The sequence below is a fragment of the Falco punctatus genome (assembly GCF_963210335.1).
Source record: "Falco punctatus genome assembly, chromosome: 3".
NCBI lineage: Eukaryota > Metazoa > Chordata > Aves > Falconiformes > Falconidae > Falco > Falco punctatus.
The window spans coordinates 82,909,667-82,936,033 of record NC_137582.1 but is presented as its reverse complement, the minus strand read 5'-3'; the positions used below and the strand labels follow the sequence as shown (position 1 = coordinate 82,936,033).

At 36.8% G+C, this 26,367-nt stretch overlaps 1 protein-coding gene across 6 annotated transcripts in view; it reads left to right on the top strand.

Annotated features, from left to right (window-relative positions):
• Positions 1-26,367, top strand: part of SEMA5A (semaphorin 5A) — a 353,942-nt gene that overhangs the window by 173,251 nt on the left and 154,324 nt on the right. For all 6 annotated transcript variants that reach the window (XM_080382048.1, XM_080382044.1, XM_080382047.1 and 3 more), the window contains exons 6-8: positions 17,872-17,934; positions 24,173-24,271; positions 25,562-25,775. In XM_080382048.1, coding sequence (XP_080238174.1) covers positions 17,872-17,934; positions 24,173-24,271; positions 25,562-25,775 — 376 coding nt within the window. The remainder of the gene's footprint in view (positions 1-17,871; positions 17,935-24,172; positions 24,272-25,561; positions 25,776-26,367) is intronic.

Below are 26,367 nucleotides of genomic sequence, written 5' to 3'. Positions count from 1 at the left end.
TCTGTGCTGCCAGTTACTCTGCTTCCATTGCTGTAGCCAACCCCCCAGGGCATTGGCCACCACTCGCGATTCAGTATAGAGCTAAAGTACTGGCCATTTTTCTTGTTCAGCCGTTGCTAAAGCCGGCTAGATAGCTTTCACCTCTGCAAACTGATTCAGCTTCTTCAGCAGTTTCTGTGACTTGTCATAGGGGACTCCATACACCTGCCCTCTACTTCCAATGCTTTCCTACAATATGGTAGGACCCATCAGTGAAATTTCCTCTGGTGAAATTCCGAAATCTTTGCCTTCTGGCCAGTCCATGATCACTTCCAAAATTCCTGGATGACTGGGATTTCCCATTCAACCTCATTGTGTGATCCATGTGACCCACTTACTCCACGTAGTATTAGTTGCATGATGTGTAGAGGAGACTCTCCCTTTGAGCATCCAACCTAGCACTGGCAACCACGGTGTCAGGAGGAGCTGCACTTCAGCACCCATTGCTTCTGAAGCAGCTTGAACCCCCTCATAAGCTGCCAGTAACTTTTTTTTCAATTGGAGTGTAGTGGACTTCCAATCCTTCATATCCTGGACTCCAAAAGCCCCATGGTAGACCTTAAGTCTTCCCTGGTGCTTTCTGCCAGAGGCTCCAAGTAGGGCCATTCTCCCCAGCTGTGGTGCAGAGCACGTTTTTTTACATCTTGCCCAGTTCAGACTGGACCAAGGGCCATTGCTTGAACTATCTCCTATTTCATAGTTGTTATTTTGTTGATCACATCCTTTAGGATCTGATGACATCCATCTTGCACTTTTATTCCCAAAAACCTGAATCTCCTATTTAGGTCCCTTGACCTTATGGCAAAACCAGCTTTCAGAAGGATTTGGACTGTTTTCCTCCCCTTCTCAAAAACTTCTGCTGTGTTGCCCCACACGGTGATGTCATCAATTATTTCAGGTGCTCCAGAGCTTCGCCCTTTTCCAGTGCAGCCTGGATCAGTCCATGGTAGATGGTGGGCAGGGCTGTGTTTCCATCCCTGGGGCACTTGGTTTAGTTCTACTGTCTGTTTTGCTTACTTTTCTCAAAATTGTCAGCCCCATTCTGATCACTGCAGTCAGGGCAGACCTCACCTTTCACACACCTGTTTTGTAATAACAGTTCCAGAAGATCATCTTTCCTGGTTGGGCTCTCACTCACCTTTATCAAGGAATTGTCCTCAATGTATTTCAGAAATCTCCAGGACCGCTTATACCCAGCCATCAGGGTGGTTGAATTTGCATACCAAGACTTGCATCTTTGTTCACTATCTTTGTTACTTATTATATAATTTTTAATAATTTGCTTGGTACAGAAATCAGCACTCCAGTTTCATGGGTCTTCCTGGAGCCCATTTTAGACATAGATATTACATTTGATGTCTTCAAGTCCTCGGGTACCAAAGCAGTTGTAAGCTAAAAGTCTTACATTGATTCATAGTTCAGCACTTTCATCTCTGAACTCCTTTGATATTATTGCATAAATAGCCATCCTGAAAATCTGTTGCTTTTCATTTTATCTGTATCCTATAACCTCTTTTAACATCACTGTGGTTTGAGAGAGAGTTTTTGATGAGCGCCCCTGCCCATTCTGTGATGAGAACTTCCTTGAGCTCTTCCATGATGAACCTGGGCAAGGAGGGATATTTTTTTTTTTCTGGTGTGGCTTTATCTTCTTAATAACTTCTTTGATCATGTGCTGCTTCTGTGAACTGCCAGGCTTCCTGTTTGTAATAAGTTTGAAGAAAGATTTTTTTAGTAATGTTTATGGCTTTTGCAAATCGTTCTTCAAGCTCTTTTTGGTCTACAATGTTAGGTTTTTAGATTCAACCTGACAGACTTTTGCTCTGTTGTTTTCTTTATTTTGACACTGCTTTAGTTTTCTGAAAGGTGCTTTCCTCCTTCTGTTAACTACTTCTGCCTGCTGTTAATCTATGCCACAGTTTTGTTTGCCCTTTCCTTCATGTGTTTTTTGTTTTTTTTTTTTTTTTTTTTAATAGGTGGTCATTTGCCTTCTGTCTCCAGCTAGGTACCCTTGAATGCTGCCTGCAAAACTTTAATGCTCAGCTGCCTCAGTTAGCTCCTTTTTATCAAGCTTCTTCATACTGAAGTTCCTTATTATGAAGCAGAACAAGCCGTAGTGGATTTGGGTTTTCAGTTGCTCCTGCAGTGATGCTGAATCTGAGTACATTGTGGTTGCTATTCCAGTGCTATTTCTGCATGCTACTCAGGACAGAGTCAAGAATTGATTCTGCACTCTTTGGCCTCATGATGAGTTGCTTCATGAAACCTTGATTTGTGTCTAAATATTTACGCTTGTTGCCAGGCTTCAGTGTAATGCATACCCAGACTTTCTGAGGGTAGCTGAAGCCTCCCATTGCTACTGCACTTTCTGACCTCCCATCATCCCTCTGAATTTGCATTTGGGGAGGCTACCTGTTGCACTGGAGAGGATGCTCATCTATGTACCCCAATCGCTTCTCTTCCTAGATGGCCACTGGAGAGAGATTTTCCTTTTCCTGTTTCTCCTTCTATCCTTTTTTTCTTTCTGTAAGTAACTTTGAAGATGATGTAAGGTGTCTCTCTAAACCTGTCTCAGTTTTCTTTGTGCAACACCTGATGATCAAGTTTCCACAGTTGCTCACTTTTTTGTTGTCTTCTCTGTTCCTACACATTAGCATAAGGAAAGCAAACCTAAGACTGAATTGTTTTCCTCTTTCTGCTCAGTCACCTGCTGCCACATAACCAAGACATCTCTCTTGGGCATAGTACTGTCCTGAAGTGTCCCTGAAGGTCATCTCAACAGATGCCTGTATCTCTTTATCTAATTCTTCAACAGTTCAGTGCTTTCACTCTCCCTCTGTAGGCATTTACAGTGAACTTTTCTGTCTCGCTCCAGCTGAGCATTCTCCCCAGCTACAGTATATAATTTTCTCAGTAAAGGCCAAAAGATGCTTGCCTTATCTGCTCACTGAGGCACATAATCACATGTGATAATGAGATACTGTGCCCTTTCAGAGATACAACATATTTACTGTGTGACTGCCAGTAGTATTATCTAGTGCCCTCTCTTAATCCAGTCCTGCTTCCACTTACATGTTTAGGTTGGGGAGCATACGTGAAACATGTAATGGGGGAAGTAAAATTAAAATAGTGTTGACTCATTGTTCTAAGATACGAAAGAAATTCCCTCTGTACTCCCTATGCAGCACAATACATCTGCCTCTTGTGCACAGAAAGTAGCCAACCGACTGAAATTTTTGGCTTGTTCCATTGTTTTAATTTATACAAGTGCATTTTCAGTTTGGAATTCATTCTGAACTGATTAACATTTATGGAGAACCTACCTCCTAAAATAGATGAAACTTTGATAAGAGATGTTATTGTGGTGGGGACAGTGGGAGGAATTTGAAAGCATGCATTTTAAGTATATTCAGACTGTTACCAAGTCAGAATTGTTATCTGTGCTTTGCCTTGCATCACATCTTCATTCTCCCCTCAGGATTCTTGAGATACCAATCTCTCTTCATTAAAACAAGAAAAACAGCCAAGTGATTGAGATTCCAACTTGGCTTAGCACATTTGGAAAGCTAGCATTCTTTCAACAGTAAGACATGACAACCTCCATCTACACTGGAAAAATGATGTCTGTTAGAAAGTAACTTTCAGCTAGCACAACATCAAACATGATTTTGCATATAATTTAGATTGAAATTAAAAACATTTATTGCACATGCATTACTCCATCCATTTATTGAGACAAGTTTGTATTTATTGATGCTGTGACTATTGTATACTGGAAGCATTAGAAGGCATTTGATGAGTCACTGGACTAGTCAGTTAAAATGTGCTAATTTAGTTAACATTCAGTGAGTTAATTTGACTATAGAGGAGTTCACGGATATGTTTGGAAGGAAGGAATTCAATTTATGAATGCAAAAATCTTTCCTAACTGCTATTAATCCAATTCAGCAGTTTGTAGGCAATGAATTTGGGACAGTGAAGTAAGAGAAGATGAAAACAAGCAAAGACTAAACGTTTATGTCTTCCTCTTCCTACTTTTGCTTACTGGTACGATAGTTTTTATTTTACATGACTTTTAGTTTAGGTGCTTACATATTCTGTTAATACAGCTGTGCTTTGAGTGTTCTGCTCTGACAGTTAGTTCCAGCTGTAAGGGGGGCAGTCAGTGCTCTAAAATGAAGCGTATACCCATCTCTGTGGTACCCCTTTTTCCTTGTATAGTTTAGTCATTTTCTTTAATAATGCTATTTTTGTTGCTGTTATTTTATTATGTTGCTATTAGTACAAGCGGTATCAGTTTATTTTTGAGGGAATGCATTATGTTCTTGCCAAAGGCATTTTTTTTGGTGCAGAAGAATTTGTTTTGAACAATTGAGTTTTCTTGCCTGAGGACATTAACCACTGTTATAAAGTTACCGAGATGTTATTTAATTGTCCCAGAAAAATGAGCAAAAAAATGTAAAATCTAGCTGACATGCATTCATAATCTTAATTCTGTTCTGAAGTTTTGCTACTGTAATAAGTTTATAAGATCAGAAGCTTTTTCCGGTCAAGCATAGAATAGAACTTCTCATAAAGCTGCCTACTATGTTACCTTATTTTCAGCCCAATCACTTTGTGATTGTGTATATGGAGTAAGAAAGAGGCAGAAAAGATTTTTACAAATATAACAATTGAAAAAGTTTATTTTCCTCTACTCCCATTCATGGAAATAACTTCTTTTGCTTTATAGCAGAGGAAAATTCCAGTCTAAATGGTGGAGGTTACAAAAAGATGTGAAGTACCAAGAGTTAGAAGATTGTTTTACTAAAGGTCTGTTTAGCCCTGTTGATTAATTATATGATGTGTGTTAATGGATCTGCATTTTCAGTGTAATCCAATCTATCATTTAAGACTAGGAACATGCATATATTTTTGCAAGAGTGGTTAAAACCCCAAAAAGGTAAGAAAGTATGCATCAGAGTCAATACTTTTAACAGCTAAAGTGACTGTGAGAATTTTTTTTTTTCCACTAAACTGATTTCTGGCAAATGGAAATCATCATGAATGAACATGCTCACACTGGATTTTAAGTGATCTGAAGAGGGCAGCATGCAAACTACTACCAAAAAAAAGTGCAGCATCAAAGCAAAAAATTGACACAAATATATGATAATTCCATAATAAAAATAGTATGATTTTAATATATATATAATATAATATGTTATATATCTCTAATATATACACCCATGTAATAATTTCATAATTCTCATACAGTGAATATGAGATTCAACTTCTCTTTCTCAGTGGCGTAGGTGGTCCTTGCTCGCATGCAACTCACATTGAGATCTATCTGCCACATCTTGCTATAGTATAGATTTTGTGGGATTAACTGGAACTGCTTTCTCACAGAACTGCAACTTTGAAAATAATTTTGGATTTAAAAAAAGAGGTCTTTAGCTATGAATGTTGTTTGGAGTAGGGAAAAGTGTGAGGAGGAAGGAGCAGCAGAGAGAAGCTGTTACGGGCTGACTGCAGCCTCCCATTCCCCATCCCCCTGCTCTGCTGGCGGGGAGGACGTACAGGAGTCTGGAAGGAAAGGATGAAGTTGATGCTTTGAAAAGGTGGTGGTGGGAAAGTGGTTTAGATTTGCCTTTGTTTCTCACCATCCTAGTCTATTTTTAATTGGCAATAAAATTAATTTATGACAAAGCAGCTGGGTGGTCATCTGGCAGCCAGCCAAGCTGCCTATGTCCTAGCATGCTTTTTAAATATACACACGCACTCTTCTTTCTGTCCCGCCTTCCCTCTGCTTTCTCCAGTAACTCACAGATTAGAATTAATATTAAAAGTATCTGAATTCAAACCACCATGATTAACACAGAATACTGGTAGCCTGGATGAACGTTGCCAGAAATTATCTAGTACTATTTCTAAGAACATGGCTAAGGGAGAATGCATTGGTTTAATCCATTTGAAAAGGTATATGGTCATTGTCCTTGGAAAGACCTGGCATTGAGACAAGGACGTATTTTATGTTACTGATGTGAAGTTCCTTTTCTGCTTGAGGAATTGGTTGTGTGGATTCTCAGACACAGTTAACATGCAGGCCAAAAGGATGTCTTTACCTGAGTTTTAAAAATGAGGATCACTCAGTTTCCTTTGTCACACAGAGCAAGCAAGATTTGCTGACATGCCTGCTCCTTGCTTGTAAGACATTTTGTGTGTTGTAAAGCTAAAGTATAGGTATTCATCTCTTCTCTTTAACATAGACTCAGATCCTAGTCCTGCAGGTAACTCTAGGTAAAGCCATGTTCTCTCCTTGAAGATCCCAGGCAGTGTAAGACTCCGCATGCTGGGAAAGAGTTGAAAACTCAGGTCTAAAGTGTACTTCAAGAGGAGTTATTACAGGAAAGTTTGGTTCTGTCTGAGTTTAGATTTCAAATACTTTCCCTGAGGAGGCAATAGCTTTGCTTCGCTGCAGAATCTTTTTAAATATGTGAGTTCTGTCTTAGGCATTCTGTTTTCAGAGTAAAAGAAACATGTCTGTAGATGCAAACTTTACTATGAGTCTTGGGGGCTCTCTGAGTTTTTGTGTTCCTTTAATTTGGGTAAAAGAACTGAGGAATTTCAGTAGGCACTGAAAAATTTCAGTAGACATTCTCCATTGGAGAAAACCTCCACTGAAAGGAGTAGTTACAGAATCTGCATGGAGACAGACTATTCAGAATGTCGCTATTAAAATCTCACAATATCATTCAGAAGCACAAGAAGTCTTATTTCTTGAACCCTGTGAATTTTCGTTCAGCTGCTGTTAATACTTAGAGCTTCTTAAGTGTGAGTCATACTAAATATTGTGGAGAACTGATAAGCAAATGTTTGTCCCATTGAATTGTTTTAAAATAAAACATATTCCTCCCTGCACTTTAAGGCAGATACAAATCCTGTGTTGTTTTTTCTGTGAAGTTTTCTTTTTTTCTTTTTACAGAGATAAAGATTATCCTTTTTTTCCCCTGCAAAAATACTGAGAAATCTTGTTTTGATATACATTACAATTAAAATAGAAAATTAATTTTGAGGTTTTTGAGCTTTCTGACTTAGCAGCTTTGTAGATGTGCACTCAGAATAGCCTGATCTGAGTTTCAAACCCATTTCACTACTCACAGGAAAGAGCTATAAATGAATGGTCTTTGGTCTAATTCTAAAGTTCTTTAATACTTCAGGCATATGCTAAGGGGATTTCCTGTTATAAGCTACTGTGCAGAAGCTGTCCCTTTTCTACAGTGGATATTGAGAATGTTTACAATTTCTAGCCTTTCTTCTGCTCTTCTTAGACAAAACTCCTTTGATTTTGGAGAGTTTTGCAATAGTAAAAGCTTTGGGATTTGGAACACTGACTTCAAAGGACTCACTTCAGCAGAAAAAGCACAGGAGAACTTTCAAGAAATAATTCCTACTAATAAAAAAAAATTTGGTACTTTCTGTTTTTAATGGCAAACTAGTATCTAATATAAACCACTGTTAAAAAGTTAAGAGCTATAACATACCCATCAGGTGACAGATTGTTAATAGGGTATAATTTGATTGGGGAAAGCTGATGATATCTGCAAAAATAAGAAGTAAGAGCCCCATGGCTGCATAGAAGTGCCTTATTAACAGTTGGATGGGGCATCCTATTGAAAGAACTTTATTTACCATGGTTTTATAGTTACCTCCACTGAGCTTACAGTTTCTGGGAGAAAAATACCAAAGTACAATATTGTTCTTCCAATGTAGCAGTCAGAGTGTTTCTAAACCAAAAAAAAATGGAAAAGAGGTTACAGGAGGAAGAGTACATCACACAGCTGGTTCAGAAATAAATTTCTTCAACTGGGTTCTCTGTGTAAGATTGTTACTAAAATTTCTGTGTGTCACTGAAATTTAGGAGATACTTTCTCAACATTTCTCAAAATTTCTCAACATTTAAGGGCTCTGAGTCTAAAGGTTGGGTAGGGCTTCCTACAACTATCCTATGTCTGCTGAAATATGAGGTCAGCAAGGAGAGAAATACGAGGCAAAACAGTTGGAGATGAACTGTTAAGAAATTGTGATTATAATTGTTTCAGTGACTATCTGCTTTTCCAGTCTTCCTTGTCAATGTAGAATGAGGTAAACTATATATAACAGGGGTATTTCTTCCCTCTAAGCAGCTGTTCTACTGTCTCTGCAAAAAAGACCAACTATGATTCATTTGGATCTCAATGTTTGTCTTTCAAAAATTGTGTAGAAATGACCCGCTCATTTCAGATAGCTAATACTGGGTTGCCAGATGTCACTGACTGTCACTAATTAATAACTTGAATGATGTTTAACACGTAACCTGGAAGTGAAAAGCACCATGTATCCTTGACATTACTCCAGACCATTCACTTTTGTCAAAAAAAAAACCAACCAAAAACCAAAAAAACAACCAAAAAAAGAAAAATGAACTAACATTCAGGCTTTTTCATAGGCTCACCGTTATCTCAGATCTTTTCAGATCTTCATGATGAAACTGTGATTTCCATTGCAATTGGAGTACAATTTGTTTTCTTGAAGACTTTTCCATATTATGAGCAGATTGTCTCCTTAGTCCTGATGCTCCTGTTTGTCTTTCTCACCCTTGATTTCTGTATAATTTAACAGTGTAGCTACACTCCAGTGATTTTCCTAGTATCTATAGATTCAAGCTTTCGTGTTTAAGTAAGCATCTTTTGTCTTTGTGTTTAAAGAGAAATTTTCCTCAGTCTGCCCAGTTTTTTGCCTGTCTACACAGTCACAATATTATCTATCTGTTGATGATGCTCATGTATGTGCCTCTTTGCTTTCTATTCTTCTCCATATTATTGCTGGTTTTTGTCTCAGATTATTTTAGTGATTGACAAATTAAATCCCATTATGTTAAAGCAAGCATAACCAAACCAGAAATTACTTTGTTTCTTCTTTCCCCGAGCGAACTGTCAGTCAAGCTGCCCTCAGTCCTGTTGCCATCTCTTGGGAAATTTGGTGGTGTTTTTCTTACTTTTTTCCATTTTGTCCCATCCACTTTCTATATGTCTTACGTATCTATGTGTTATCCTTAAATGGAAAGAAAAAACCTCAATGTTGATTTTCCAAAATCACCTTTCTGGTCAATTAATTTAACTAGAAGAATGTAAAAAATCTCATGTTTGTGTCTCTTTGCTGTTGAACCATTTATTTCTTCACCATCTTTTCAGTGGACAAGCTGCATAAATTGGTGGTTCTAACATTTCTTCTGTCATTATCATTCTACTTTCTCTCTGCTTTCATCTCTCTAAAATCTTCATACCTTGATTTAGTTGCATGTTTAATGGGAAAATATGTATGTTAGAGTTCCTTCAACAAATTTTGTCTTTTTGCTGTCTTATAAGATGCCATTTTTAGGCTCACTTTTCAAAATATTGTTACTATTGTAATGTCACTGTAGTGTTTTCTCTAGAACAATAGATGGGAATTACTACTAACAGAATCAAAGCTGCCATCCCTAAAGCCTAATGGCAAAACTATTTGAATAAATAAGTAAAAAAGACCAAGAGAAATGATAATAAGATAATAAAATAGTTATGCTGTTCCTAATGGGACAATATGTACAAAATAATACACGTACCTATAGGAATGCTAAGATTATTTTTTTTTAGTCTCTGTTATTCAGTATAACTTAGAAGGTTTTATAAATTGCATCCTCCATCGTATCTCTCAGAATCATCTAGTTTTGTGAGCTCATATCTGGAAGCTATACTATAGCTGTCTTTGACATCCCAGGGGCAAGATATACTGTGTTGGCTGTGCCTCTCAGAAATTCTTCCAGGAAGAAAGTCTTGATTTGCCACAAAGTCTGCTGAAGTGTCATACCTTCCTTGACTGACTGTGGCTGGAAGGTAAGGAGGGCTGATTTCTGGGCTAATTCTTTAATCCCGCATCCTACACCATCACGGCTGTCTTGAACAGCAAGTTAGCATGGCGCAAGATGGCCCACATTTCAGTGCTGCCTCCTCTTTCCCATTTCCATGTTTCTTAGCATCAATGAGCAGGTGTACAGGAAATAAACTTCTACTTGCGCCTGCTTAAGGTCCAAACCAACATTTTGTGGCGCTCCAGTGCCAGGGGACTTTTTTCCACCTAGTCTGTTATTTAACCTAGGAGGGTGAGGGGTATGAAATTACATTGAAATATCTTTCACTTCCTTGAAATAAAGAGAATCCTGACATTTCTCATCAGCACCTAAAACTTTAAAACACTATTTGTAAAAAAAAAATAATGAAATGTTACTTTCAAAAGGTCTTGGAGCATACTAAAATCAGTCTTATTTGCCAAAAAGCAGGAAACACTTTAAAACTCAGTATGTTAACACAGATGTTAAAGCTTAAAGGATTCACATCTAATTTATTCAATACATTAAATTTACTATATGTAGTATAATTTCAGAATGTGCTTTAAAACTATGTTATGAAATCTCATTCCTACCTGCTGAATGGCTGCCAAGTTTTGTAATGCAAGAACATTTTGTTGTTTTACCCCTTCAGCACAATTCTGCATTCAGTTTTTAAATGTCCATAAAAGCTGGAAAAGCTTCAAAACACCAGATTGGAACATTCAAAACTTTGAAAGTCACAGTGCAATGTTTTTTTGTTTGTTTGTTTGTTTGTTTTTGGTTTTGTTTTTTTTAATAACTCTGGGAGCAGGACTAAAAGCCCTAGTTCTGAACACACTCAAGTTTTGGGTTGTTAACTTCCAGGTTTGGAACTGCATTTCCCTCTGTAAACCTGTCTCTGTTATATATAAACCAAATGGGTGTTTTGTTACATTTAGAAGTCTTTGCAGGAGACAGAGGGGAATGCACAGGTGGATAGGTAGGTGGCAGTTGTGAAAGTTCAGTCTTGGGCAGACTTGTATCATTAAAGTCAATACAATAGCCCAACAATGAGGTTTTGTGAAAGTCTTAATAAGTCTAAATTCTTCTATAATATTAACTTTTTTTTAAAAAAAAAAATTCAACAACTATTTCTATGCATACTCAATAAAATAAGCTAGCTAAAACTTCGGCTGCTTTGTGCTTTGGCAGAGTATGTACTTCTCTCCTCAATTTTTTTTTTTTATATACTTCAGACCAGTGTATTTGAAATAAAATTAAGTTGACATCACCTCCTTGAAGCCATATAAAACTTCATATATTACTTGGTTTAAGATTGAAATTATATATCCATCAGGGGGTCTTAGTTCTTATTGAATTCCAAACCCTGGAAAATTCAAGCATGATTTGATGTTTATTTTCATATATTTCACACTGCTTACTTTATAAGAAACTGTAATTTTCTAAATGTGGATGAACAGTAAAAGCTGGTTCTGAACAAATGAAAACACACATAATGTTATTCCCAGGAGAACTGGCTGTTACATGTGGTAATTGGTGGCAAGAGACTGCAGTGACTGTAGCCAAATAGTAAAGTTGTCCATACGGTGTTGGACTTCTTGTATGAAGTGCTGGCTATTACTTCATATGAAAGCCTAACCAGGTTGCCTTTAGCCCCCAGAAACCAGCTTTTCCTTTTAGGTGAACTAAAAGCGAAAGCTATGTTAAAGGGAAGTCCCTTTTTAATATTTTACTGTGGGTTTTCCCCCAGAGAATGATCATTCTCTGAAGTTGACTGTTTGTCAGGAGCCCATTGGCAAGCTAAGCAGGTCCAGCAATAATGACTGCAAGGACGAGGGGTCACGACTCTGTGGAAAGCAAGGAAAAGGGTTCCTGTGAAGTATAGAGAGGCATAAATCTTTCTTAAGTGGCTTTACATATTTGCTGGAAGGAAGGATGTCATTATACCGAAGCACGCCTTAAAATTTCTGGTAACCATTGAAACCACCACTAACTCTGTGGCTGCTAATTTGCTGCTAATGTCTTGCTGGTATACTTCTCTTTGGCTACATTCTTTGTGTTTATGATTCTGACACTTTCTTTATGGCCTCTTTAAACTCAGCTTTTGGACTCCAGCATACATGTTCACTGAGAGCTAATTAGACAGGCTGCAAGACACCCTCGCCAAACAAGTCACAACATTTTGAAGCCATTCCATTGCTGGGCTGATGCGAACAATAAGGCAATATTACTCATGTTTGCAGACATATATTATTATGGTTATTGCCATTATACCCCAACTCCCCAGACTATTGTTTAAATACATGATATAAGAGATGAAATCAAGCAGATAATGAAAAAGAAAAAAGGAAATATCATGTAGTTGTTAATTTTTGGCATTGTGTAATTAAACCATCTTCTTTAATGTTATTTTTGCCAGTATCTAATTAGCAGAGCCATCTGCCTAAGAAGTGCAGGACCATCTGTCTGGAATACTGTTCTGTTCATTTTTTGGTTCTTGACTAATTAACTTCTTTCTCTGTGAAATGTAATAGTACATTCTGTTTCTATACTTTAAAGAGGTTCATATATAGAAATACATATGAATGCATACCTGTCTACATGCATATGTTATGAGTATATCATATATATGTTATGCTATAGCAGCATAGTTCTTCCAGGAGATCTGGTTGTACTTGGTTACGTGTGCAGCTTCCACTGCACGTAAAAGCCAAGTGGTTTTTGTTGACCTGTAAGTACAACTAATACATACCTCACTTAACACATTCTAATAGACCAGCCCTTTCTTGACTGTGTTCAAATTTCAAATTTCCTGTCTGCATTTACTAATTGAAGTTATAATTGTAGAAAGGAGGTATATTAAAGTAAATTACTTAGTGTTTTGGTTATTATTTTTCCTTCTGTATTTTGTAATTTTTTTAAAAAATCATAGAATAATTTAGATTGGAAGTGACCTCCAGATGTCTTGCCTGGGGACTTAATTTGCCACTGCATGTTGGGCATGAAGAGAACCCCTTGACAGTTACTTCTTAAATGGGAGTGACATGTGAACATTATTAACTGCTTCTACACCTTTCATGATTTTCTTTTAGTGTTTTTCTAAGGTATTTGGATAAATCAGTTTAGATTGTGGGTTTTCTTTTGGTTTCCATTGGAGCTAATTTCTCTGCATTTATTTAATTGGTTTGCTGAAGGTACAATAGTTTAACTTTTAAGCAAGACTCTTATAATTCATCCATCCAAACAGAGAAGGTACTGAAATACATTTGTTGTTCAAAAGAATATGATTAATTTTAATACTGTAAATTTTAACTTAAAATAGGTGGGTGCTCTATGTATATTTTTCTTCATTTGGAAGATAATAAGTTTCATTCTATAACTTGAGTTGGAATTTGTTTCTTCTGTGGCTGGAATTTCTCTCCTCCCACTACCCCTTGAAAATGCCAGGAGAGATTTCATCTGAAGTCTTTGAAACACTGTACAAATATCAACAATGTAATGTTTACAACATTGTTATAATTATTTACAATTCAGCTTTTACAAAAAGATGCCTGCCATCAGTTTGAAATGTGAGTTCAAACTTAGAGTTGTGTGCACTGAAGTGATGTTTCTGTTCAGTCTGATTTTATGTCAAACCTGTGTGGAGCTTGGTGGATTGTGAGTTTTTTTTTATATTGAAGAAAATGGTATGTATTCAAAAGCGAACAGTGACTTCCTCATCAGAGTACACTGGGTCAAGTTCAATTTGTACCTGTCAAGTTCAGTCTTTAGAGTTGGCCACACTGACTTTCACAGGACTAAAAATCTCACTGCATATATTTTGCAGTGCTTTACTGGTGACTTATGTAATTAAGATTTATTTATGTCTACTAGAATGTAGTTATGCTGAAGATTGGGAAATTAGAAACAACTAAGACAAGGCTTTAAATTTATAGAGGTCCTTGAAAGACCATATTGATAGCAGGAATTGTAAAAGCCATGCTGCTGTAAACAATGTCAGCTTGCTCAGAAGCAGACTGATGTGCTACCTTAAACCCTCCTTCTTAACCTATGCAGCTACATTCTTTGTGGAGATGCATAGCAGTAGCTGATGTACTACCTGTCCTTATTTTCTCTAGCACTAATATTCAAATCCCTGTTTCCTCTTTCCCCAGAGCAAAGAAACATGAATGTCTATAATTTGGTTCAATGAATTTTGTTCCCAGCTTAAGCAGAATTATAATATTAATTAAAACCAATGCACAGACTGCTGAGGGTTGTATTGTGCCATGTGAAAATTGGAACTTCTTATTCAGAGATGTAGGAAAGAAAAGATCCTAACAGCATAAAATCTAGCTGTGTAGGCCTTCGTAGTGGATCAAATATCCATCATGGTATGCATGTCATATTTTCACTGCTTATCTGAACTTCATGGAAGTATTAGCAAACGGTATCAAGCAGGAGAATATGACAAGTTAACAGAAGCAGTAGATAACAGTAACATCTTTAAGTAAACATGGGTTTGTGCTTGCCTTCTAAAATAACGCAATCTGTATGTGTCCATCTGGTCTTTCAGAATTAAAACTTTACAATCTTAATATTCTACTGACAAAACCCACATTGTTATTATTCTGTTGGGAAATTTTGTTTTGTCTTTGTGTGCTGAAGATTCAGGATACATTTTTCTTCTCTTTTTTCCACACTGAAATGACATTTAACTTGAGGAATTTTCCTCCTATCTCCCCCTGTATAAGTAGGCTGTGTTGAATGTCCGCATTTTCACTTTGTGGGAAACTCCCCCAAATTTCTTCAAGATTAGAAGAAAAAAAATAGCTATATATAGAAATGTTTGTCCATACCTGCTGTTTTCATTTATTTAGTCAGCAACAGGACATGTGTATGTGTTACTGAACTCTGCAGGAACCTTAGGGACCAGGGTACAACAGTTTGAACTACTCAGCTCTCTTCAGATGTGTTTGTAATGTATTTCATTTGCAGGGTGCTCTGTTATCACCTCCTCCAGCAGTGGACCCCAGGGTTATAGGACTATAAATACACTTGATTTCAAAGATGTCACTTAGCTTTGTCACCAGTGTGTCTGCATTTATTTCTTGTCCAGACAATATTACTCCTTTGGCATATGTTGTTGTGGACACGGTTTTCCCAGGGAGTTTGCTATTTGGTTAGCTTGCAAACTAATTTATTAATATATAGTTACAGTAGTTCATTTGGATTCTTGTACGTACTGTTAACTATGGTGTCCAGAGATATTACATAATGTATTAATATTTAATATCTTTATTTAAACCTATGCATTCTCAAAGAGAGAAAAGAAAGTTTATTTTCAGTTACGCTAATAATGGTATTAGTGGTTTTATGATGTGTGGCAAAATTATTAATATTTAAGATGTGAGAGATCTTCAGCTAAGACATTCATCCCATCTAAAAGAACGTTTGACTAAAAGCTGACAGTCTGTGATTGTTTCCAACACACCACTTCTGAGCTAAATTAATACTGGGTGTGCCACTGGTACAGGGTCCATCAAGAGCTATATCTCTATATTGCCATGGTTTTTACTGTTTGATTCCTTCTAAGAAGTGTGGCAGTTAGCAAGCTCCTTAAGGAGTCCATCCCTCCAGGGATGATACCTGGCTTTGCTAATGTAGTGATGACTGTTTTTCTTCACCTCTTACCTTTTTTCTGAAACAGTGTATAGGCTGGGTCTCTGCAATCACTTGGCAGAGAACAGGGGAGCAGAGGGGGAGAGGCAGTCCCAGTGGTCTGTCACGATCATCAAGATTAATGAAGCTCTTGCCTGGCTTGTCCTAAATTTTAGTTGCATTATTATGTACTTGGAGTCCCCAGATTCTTCAAGCATGATCTGCTGGCGAGATCTTATGTATGCTTTTCTCAGATTTTATGGAAATCTTGAAGAACACCCACTTTTGGCTTCTAAATTTCCCATCTCCAAAGTCTGTTGATTTTCTTTTCCAAAACTTTCAGCACCTAAGAAATGTACTTAATTTGCTTGAATTGCGACATTTTGTAATTTTTGCATTTCATATCCTTCTCCTTCAAATTACTCTTTTACTATGGACTTAGAGCCAATTCAAAGTTTGGTATTTTGTTACTCAAAATTGATTCACTAATAAACATTGACCTTTAATGACATCTTTCTGTCTTCTTTCTTCCTGCTGTTCATGGTTGAATGTTCTTCTCAGTTCAGTTTTGGCAAAAACTTCCCTTCAAACCTTCCCTTTAGTCACCTGTACTCCACTGTCTTTTTGCTCTGACCTCCTACTGGTAACTCTTGCATTTCTCCAGGCATTTGAAATTTTTTGTATTGTTTATAGGTGATATATTCACTATTAGATACTTTTATGTAGTGCCATACAACATATAGATTCAGTGTGTCCTAATGGTTGCTTAGGAACTTATGTTGGTCATCCAAAAGCAGTCTTTTGTACTGTGATCTTCACTATGGACATAAATTGCTTTTTGCATTACAGAATCAATAGAGTTAAGTAATTGCTGCTTTTTTGTCTGATACACAGTTGCTTTTTTATCTAACTCGGTATGAGATAACTTTCCTGCTGCTAGATACAGTTTGCTATAAACGCTAGGGTCATTCACAAGTGGGTTCTTCCAGAAGTTTTCCATATATTCCCTAATAATGCTGTAATCATTCATCTTCAAAAGTAAATGCTATAAATAGGAAGGTTTGGGGTGGAGGAAGAGAAGTAATGACGTTAGTTTTCCTAAGTCTTTTTTTCCTGAAATGAAAAAGCTTATACTTGGACTTGAAACACAAATCAAAGAGTACTACATAGTATACTCTGAAGACATTTTCCCCCTTAGTTTAAATAGGCTTTCACCCTATTATTTTTATTAATTATAGAGTCTGCTTGCTATTAATATAGTCTCCATTAAAGACAGGTACAAAAGATTACCTATATTAAATCTGAATGAACTGTCTTTCTTTATTTCCTGGTAAATAAAAATGAAAAACTGTGGTTTCAATAGTTAAGCAATAGTAGTTAGTTTCGAAATCTCAATTCATCTGGATAAAACGTGAAGTGCTTTGTGGCATTTTTACCTAAATAATATGTGGATGTGCACTGTCGAGGTGAAAGAATGCAGAACGATTTAAAATGCACTTTGACTACACAGCATATACAGGCATTCTAATATGTACATGTGCTGGCACATAAACACCGAGCACACGACCTGCTCCACTGAACAATAAAGTTCGTAAGTCATAGCTGTTGAATGTTAAATATGGAAATAATTGGAATTAAATCATGCAGTGAAACTGTAGTAATGCAGACTAGGCATTACAGTCCTGGCATAAATCAGTTGAAGCAGAGAGACAGCTCAAAAATGGGGATAAATTGTTTCTGCTTTGCAGTGCTCCATTTCACTGTTGTCTTGTGTCTGCCTGTTTCTTTCTCTGAACGGATGTTTAGTGATGCAGTCATACCTCGAGAAACTAAAATCTCCATTTGATGCTTGAGATAAATATTGCAAAAAACACAACAGGGCACACGTTCCCATGGTTCAAGGTCTCTCAGCAGAGCTGACCTCAGATACTGTTGTGATGCAGCCCAGATCTGCTGGGGAGAAAAGTTCAGGCTTTCTTTGTGTTCCTGACCACTTACTTTAATAAGACTCATAAAATAGTGGCTAAGCAGCATCAAATCTGACTGTGGTTTTTTTTGCTGTAGTGGTAGATACAGTTAATCACGAGGACTGTCAGCTTGATTTTGGATTAAGACATTGAAAAACCATCAAGAGCAAAACTACATTCCTAAAGAGATAAAGCATATAAGGCAGTTATGGATAGAATCACCCACAGCTAATCATCAGTATGCCTGAAGCACATATCTCAAGCATGGCCTTAGATAGCTCTGAGGTTTGTATTTCTGTGTTCCCTGCATTTCTAACTAACTCCTGTTGGTTGCAGGCAGTGGAATGGCAATGTGATGAAGCTACTAAAAGAGCCTGTTACAGTAAAGGTAAATCAAAGGTAAGCACAAGACAAGTGTTCTGCTTAAAGAAAATGTATATGTTAATAGCAGGTATAATTCAGTGTATAAATCTCTACCTTTTGCATTTTTACTGTCTCCCTTTCTGAAGAGGGTTATAGGAAAGGAGTCTGACACTGATGTGTAAGCAAAGGAATAAAAAAATAATATAGAGAGTGCGGGGTGAGACTTCCAGTCAAGTCATTCTTTCCTGAAATGGTCAAGAACTTTAGTTTCCAACAATTTGCTGTTTTGACTCTACAACATGTCATATGTAATGGACTGTATTCTCATTTCATTTTCAGTTCTGTAAGTCCTAAAAAACTGTGTAATTACTTTGTAAAATCCTCAATTTATTTCCCTGTGTATTAGATGTGATTTTAGGAACTTTTATTTTTCATATCTACAGTACTATACAGAAAATACTATTAAATTTACTAACTTTTTAGACATGGGACTTGATATATTTTTAGTATTCAGAACTAATTTCTTATCTGGTCAACTACACTTTCTTTTATTCAGCACAGGCAAGTGTCATGCTGAGATGGAACTTCTATCGATGCAGTGTTCTTTTGTGGTTGTCCTAAGCTGAAGCTAGTTATCAAATTAATTATTAAAGCAGTTAGAAATGCATGCAACTTATGTTTGTAAATATTATAATGTTTAATGATTAAAGTTAATAGAGTTAAAACATAAAGGGAAAACCCATCAACAGCAACAACTCCATAAAAGCACACTTGCTTTCAGGACCCACATTCAGTAGAACATGTCAGATGTGTCAGCATACATTACTGATTTACAAATATAAATAAAAAATCTCCAAGCTTCAAAAATATATTCCAAAAGCTTATACATCTGGTAGAGGAGGAGTCTCTTCTGCATAGTTGTCTAATCACTGACTTTTAAAATTCTCCCACTGAACAGTTCATTTCCAGCATTTTTACTGTTTTGGAAAATAAATTTGCAATGTACCATTGGCTTATCCATTTCTGTTTGAAATTAAAGAGGAAGAATATCCTTACCTCAGAAGCAGGCCCACGTTAAACCACAAGGAGAGAAAAAGACAGAATTACTTGGGGGTGGGGGGGAAGCAAGTGTAGTAAATATAAAGCTTTGTACATAGATGATGATTGTCTTTATGGAGGAACATCTTCCACTGTAGAAATGTGTTCACTGTACTGGGAAAAGGCATTAAGAATGGTCTTCTTTGTCCTCCTTTCCCTTTCTTTCCATCCCAGTGTGTGAAAACGAGTATTTAGGAGTTACTGATCACTAGCCATTGAAGTGCAGGATTTGCTTGGTATATAGAATTTTTATATATATATATATATATATATATATATATATATATATTATTAATAGCTAGATAAAAGAAATGGGTAAGATTTTACTTAAAGATTTCTGATTTGAGTAGACAAACTCTGGTGACTCAAGTTATGTGTGAAGACTTTAATGGCAGAAATAGATTATAGATCAGAACGCTTACTAGAATCTTGTCAGTTTGTGGAGAGAAAAGAACTAACTTTTGGGACCTCATATTTTAAGCAAATGTTTAATTTTTTAAGTTGTTATTTATCCCTAGAAGTTTTATGCTTCTTCAGGTAATATATCTCTCAAGCCTTCATCCTTAGCTTTCAGATGTCACTACTCTGAAGTAATAGGGTATGCTCAAGTGACAACAGAATATGACAGATTTCATTGATCAAGGTGCACATACAGTAGAAACTATACTGATAGGAATGCAATGTGTAACTAAGCGTTTATGCCTTTGTTTTGCAGTGATTTTCCAAGTTTAGAACTGTGAGAATAACATTCAGCTTGTCTGAAAGTCACAGTGCAGTGATTGTGGTGTAACATGATGGATGAAAGTAATGGTGAATTTGAGACTATAGTACTTTTGAATATTACATTGACAGTACTGTTCATGGTGTAAAATCCACATCCAATTCAACAGCGCAGAAGCATATGTTGCTATTAAATAATTTTGCTAGTAGAAATACTCGACACTGATGAAATGCATTTAAGAATGGACCTTAGTGTAGTATGTATGTGCAGATTTTTATTCATGCTCATCACACACTTTTGAAGCATCTGGTGATTGGAAGTTGTGCTGTGACTGTAAAACTAATAATGGCCTCTGAGATTGTTACTTATTAGTGTTACTAGTTAGGTAAAGATTTAGTGTTTCATATGTATCCATAGCCTTATTCCTCATTCACAATCTAGAAGAGAAGTCCAATCCTTATATTTCATTACATCGGAAGGTAATCCTGGGAGGAAATAGTTCTTTTCTTATTGTTACCACAGAGGTGTGGGTGGTTTTTTTGGTTGTTTTTGTTTGGTGTTTTTTTTTTTTTTTTTGTGCGTGCAGACTTTGTGGCCTGAAAGTTTCACGTGGGAGTTGCTGCAGAACGCAGAGTGATTGACTGAGGCAACCTACACAGATTGAATGACAACTGTCTTTTTGAACTTTTCGTGCCTCTTTTGCTTTCATTAATTGATCGAGGTTAAAATCAAAGGGTAGATTTATGGCCAGAGAAAGGACAGCCTAATGATGTTTGTCATTTATTGCCTTATGTCCAAGTCTAAAACAAGGTCACCATGCTCTGTGCATAAGGAAGACTTGCAGATGAGGAAAGCACCTGATAGGTGGCATGCTCCTTTTCCTAGTCAAACCATGAAAGCCTTCCTTTGGAAAAACTGAGAATTATCAGACCAGGAGGAACTCACTCCAGCGCTACGGTGAATTATCCCTCTACACAGGAAGTCTCCTGGGAGACACAATTCCAGTTACTGTCACCAGAAAAACTGCTTGCTTCGTTTTTCCTGTATAAATAGATCCAGCCCAAATTGGAGAGTTGCTGGAGGCTGCATTTCTGTGACGTTTCTCAGGGTGATTTCAGATTTCAGGGCTGACATATGTGACTGTAGGGAAGGGACAGGAAAGACTGGAGACAAGGCCAGCCCAGGCTGTGGCGAAGGAGAGATGAGGATTACAAGGATGGCTGTGGATAAGTTATTCATTCACATCCTGGTTTCACTTGAAGCTCTGCTAACCACAGAGCAGCATGGGGGCAAGGACCTCAGGCAGCAAAACTGAAAGTCAGTTTGCTGATGGAGTGCCCTGAAACCAGAAACTAGCTTTGAACCCTGAAGCAACTCTAGTAGTTTTGAGATAATGGTCAGTTAAACACAACTTTTTTTTGGTTTTGTTTTGTTCTTGAGAAAGAAGCTGCACAGAATTTTTGCCCTAGCTGTAAACAGTAGTAGTTGTTCTGAGGTTTATGCTTTAGGAGCCAATGAGGGAAAAGAGCTGAAGGGGAAAATAGATAGGGACATCTGTCACATTTGACAGTGTAATGTGTGCTTGACTTTTGAATGCTGATGTTTGTTACTGAGACTTCAGGCATTTATCCACCAATGTAATCTGTTGCTTAAAAAACCTAGTGGCTCCAAGAGTGAGCCAGACAAAATTATGTCCTTGTGGCCAGCATGCGTATTTAGAAGTCTAAAACCCCACACAGGGTTAAGAGAATAAATTTGGCCACTCATACTGCCACTTGTGGTAGGGACTGTTAGGAAGGAAAAATATAAGTGCACACAGCAAAAATGCAATAAACTAAAGAGAGATTAAAAAAATAATACAATTGAAGAAAAGTTTCTTATCCCTTGCTTATTTAAGATTCTAATGGCTGTGTGTGTTAGCATCTGAACCTTCAATAAAAGTATTAAAAAATTAAACACAGATGTGTTTAAAATGTTAGCCTGTACAAGAAACATTGCTGCAAATGGATAACCATATGCAGCCAGATTGTTCTTGAACTGTCAAGTTGGTCTTAAACTTAAGTAGCGACCTAGCCTGCTTGGGTGTTGAATTCTTTCTAATAGTTGAATTTTGTTTCAGGTATACTGGTGTAGAAGTGGAAAGTACTGGGTAAATTAATTTCTTTCTTTCAGAGGTATTTTTATAAGAGTCTAGGAAGGTATACGGCATAGAGGTCAAGATAAACTGGAGAATAAGACTACATAAAAGATGGACACCAAACCTCAAAAAAGTTCTTTGAAGTCCTTTGGCTTCGCTGTTGCCACTTCTACAACACATATCTTTTTTGGGCACCTGAAAATTGAACTTTTCAGAGTGAGAAGTTACTCTGACCAAAAGACTAAATAACGGAGTCCTTTTTCTATGTGTTTTTGGGTGGTGATTGTTTTATTCATGACTAGTTCTTTAAAATGTGTTTTGTATTATTGTGGATTCATCATATTAATAAAATAGCCAATTATAAAAGCTATTATTTCAGTTTTGATTTTGTTGTAATATATACCCAACAAAAATTTGATATATCTTATTTGCCCTGTTGCCATACGGATTGTTATCAAGTTGGCAGAGGATTTGGACACATTAAAGAGAAGAATCTTGTGAATCACAGGAATTTCAGAGTTTAAAAAAATAAACATTATTTCTGAACAGAAAGAGTGGGTGATCAGCATGCAAGTAATTTGGCAATGGCAGTATTTCAGGGAGCTCTGGAATATGAAGAGGAGAGGTTGTATGGGTTGTAATGTCAGAACCCACTTATTTTTCCTACACTTACATTCCATGGCTTGCTGCAAAGGGCAGGATAGAAGAATAAATTACTGTTACAGTCTATGAACCTCCCCGAGCACTCTTCCAGCAAGAAAAAGAAGGAATTCCGGTCTTTTTTTTTTTTCTATTTTTTTTTTTTTTTTGTGTACTTAAAACAACTCGCAACAGGGGAACTGTCCAGAAGTGAAATAATTACTTTTTAAAAGGCTTGCACTACCCAGCTCTGTTATATGGCTGCATGTTAGTTTCTGTTTGGTTTAAAGAATATTAAGTTCTGGTAAGTTTGTTAAGTTCAAGATAAAGATGTGTTTTTACTCAGTGGGAATCGAATCTTAATTCTAAGGTGTTTGACACTTGCCTTTAAAGGCCCAAACAGAAGCATTTAAAAGCTACATTTTCAGGAGAAACTAATGCAAATGTGGTTTTGAGTGGTGTTTTCACAGAGGTAGTTTTTTTTCTGAGGTTTTACAGGGAAATTTCTCCAAGGTTTATTTTGACTTTATTTTTTATGAGGAAAGGTATAGACAATAAATTCTGAGAGTTTTCTCAGAAATCTTTAAAATATTTTGCCCATCTTCCTTTGCAGTCTATTTTGTGCCTGTTCAATTTATTCAGGATTATATTTCTTGTCTTTCAGGATAAGAGTCTATTTTAAAGATAAACAAACAATACATTTAATATAACTGTAGGCCAGATAATGGGACTTCTGCACTATTACTATTGCATGGATTTACTTACATGATTCCACTTAATATCTGTTTAGAATTGCCTAGATGTATTTTCATGTATCTCATGTTTTACATGAGACTATCTTGTGAATGAATGTTACAGAGCATTCAAATGGAAAGTTCCAGGAAACTTTCTTTTTTCCAAGTATATAATCGATTTTGTTCATTTTATCAGATAAGGACATTGATTTTTGCAGGAGGAGTGTTTAAAACTTTCCTACATATAGTTCTGGGAGATTTTTATTATTGCAGAAAAAAGCTTTCTGTCTGAATACACAGTAGAAATTGCTGTGGTTTCTAGTTCCTGAAATGAGAGAAATTAATATCATAAAGCCTTCACACATCCTAGTGGGGTAAAAAACATGTAAAACTCTTCCTCAGGGGTGAGCATCTATGTATTGAGATAATGAAATAGCAGCAATGTAGATTCTTCAGATTGTGCAAATTGTGAAACTGGTAGTGACAAATCTGCATTTGAATACTTTAATATTTTTATTTGTACTGGTTTCAACATGCTCATGTTACTGACAGCCCGTTCTTTCTCCTGTTTTCCTTACAACTTCCTCCCTTGGCCTGATCTGTCTTTGAAAACAGCATCTGATCTCGAGGCAGCAGTGTATTATTTAAGTCAGCATCTATCACTTCAGAGTTTAGCTAAACCTTTGAAAGATACACTTAGAAGAAATCTTCAGTACTGAAGAGGTTTATTGTTACCCTATTAAGAAATTTCACAAAGATTGATGGATGCATGTGTTGTAATTAGGAAATCTGTGTATATCTTGTTTGCTAACACATCAGGTATGCTTAAGCCTTGGTCACCTAATTTTTTATGTGTGAATACATGACCATGGACAGAAAATCATAACTACTCTCCTCTATCCTTTGAAGTATCACTGAATATAGTCTTTGTTTTCTGCATGGCAGGAGGAATGCCAGAACTACATTCGAGTGCTTCTTGTTGGAGGCAACCATCTCTTCACCTGTGGAACCAACGCATTCACTCCGATCTGCACCAATCGGACGGTATGAGTCAGATGTTTCATCCCAGCAACTCAAGTCCCCATTCTGATCCAGCAGATTAAAAGGCAGAGCATGCTGTGGTTGGGTCCATGTTATTTGCATATTGATATTTGAGCTGATGTGTAAAAGGCTGATTCAGCTAGTGACAGGCCAAAGGGGAGAGTTAACTGATGATGTCGTCTTGAATTCTTTTCTTCAGCTGTTGGGGGGAGCTCAGCTATGATCAGCTCAGTTCCTCCTATATGCCAATTTTCATGAACTTAGTTATTTCTAAGACTTCTGCCACTCTGTCAAGTTTGGTTGGCATCAACTTGTATAGTTATAAAATGCTTTTAATAGTTTTGTTAATTTTTTTTTAAATTAATTTAACTAAATACAGTTTTGTTAAAAAAAATAATATAGTTTTGCTAGCTGCCTACTGTGTATGTGTAGTTCTGAAAATGAGAGTACCTGTATTGCTGACTGCTGACTGGTGAGAATGAGAAATGTTGGTTGAGAAGATTTGCCATTCTCTTTCTGAAAAAAAAAAAACAACCCACCTAGCTGTAATTTATGTGTATCAGAGAAAGAGAGTCCATTAAGGATCAATAATAGTCATAATAAAAATCAAAATGTCACTGTTTGGACTAATCTGGCTATTTATTTCAGGAAGGGAGAGATGTTTAAATACAAAGCACAGCTATATCACAAAAAAACCCCTCCTTGGCACATTTATTTTATTTAAACCTATTGTACCTTTATTTTCAAATAACATATTAACATCAACCTGTGGTTTATGGCTGAAAGTATTAGGGCTACTAAATCAGAGAGATAGTTCTGCTGAACAGGAAAGCTCCTTTTTTTAAGCTCATTTTTCATGTAAGGTTCTTCCCTAAAACACACCAACAAAATGAGTAATAGATTATTTCTGTTATTGTCTGACGACTTGCAGTGGTGAATACCTTAGCTGATTCTGGCAATCAGATCAGGTTTTCTTTTTCATAATAACAGTCTGTGTAAAGATAATTAATTTTTGAGTAGCTTCTAATAGAAAACATTTTAGTCATGGGGGCTAATGATTAACTTGCATGTTTTACATACCAAAGGGGCAAAAGTGAGATCAGACAACACTACAGTAAAACTTCCTATATGACACAGTTTCAGATCGATGTAAATAAAGGTCAGCTCATTACTGTTGGATAATACCAAAGCAGATAACTGGTGTTTATGATAGGATTTTGCTTAGGTTGTTGCAGCTTGGCTGAAATGATAATTTTCAGGTCATTTTAATCCCTTTTTCTCACTCTTTTACAGTTAAGTAACTTGACAGAGATACATGATCAAATCAGTGGCATGGCTCGTTGTCCTTACAGTCCCCAGCACAACTCCACTGCTCTTCTCACTTCCAGTGGGGAATTATATGCTGCTACAGCCATGGATTTTCCAGGAAGAGATCCTGCTATTTATCGCAGTCTGGGGGCACTTCCTCCTCTCCGCACTGCCCAGTACAACTCCAAGTGGCTGAATGGTGAGTGCTGATGGACCGTGAGACTCCTTCCTTTTTAACCCATGCTCTCCATATTCACCATCTTGAAATTCCATTCTGAGAATTTGAATTTTTTTTACAGTATTGTTTATCTCATCTTAAATTTACTTTGCATAGTAATTTTTTTATTATTATACAAGTATAAATATTAGGGCATTTAATTAACATAGCTGCCGTTTGTGGATGTGCACTTAAATGTACATCATGTTTGCAGGCATAGGGATGAGCTGTACTCTCTCTCAGTGTGCTTACATGTCAGAGCTGAGTCAGCCGAGATCAGTAGCTTGCCTTGAGCATTCTTTTGTTGAGCGCTTCAAAAAACCTAATGTAGAAAATTAACAGTGCAGAATGGACTGAATTCTCCTGGCTTTCCCTGCAGGTCCCAGACTTGAGAAGCAGAAAAATTTGTGCTTTCAAGCTGCTTAGGTGGCAGACTGATGTTTTTGATGCTTATTATGGCCAAAGGATAGGGACTAGACTGCAAAACATATGATAAAATCATGTTGCAGCAATCACTCCTGTGTCATGGGTGTTCATCACCTGATGAGGATTTCCAGCTGGAAGAAGCTGTAAA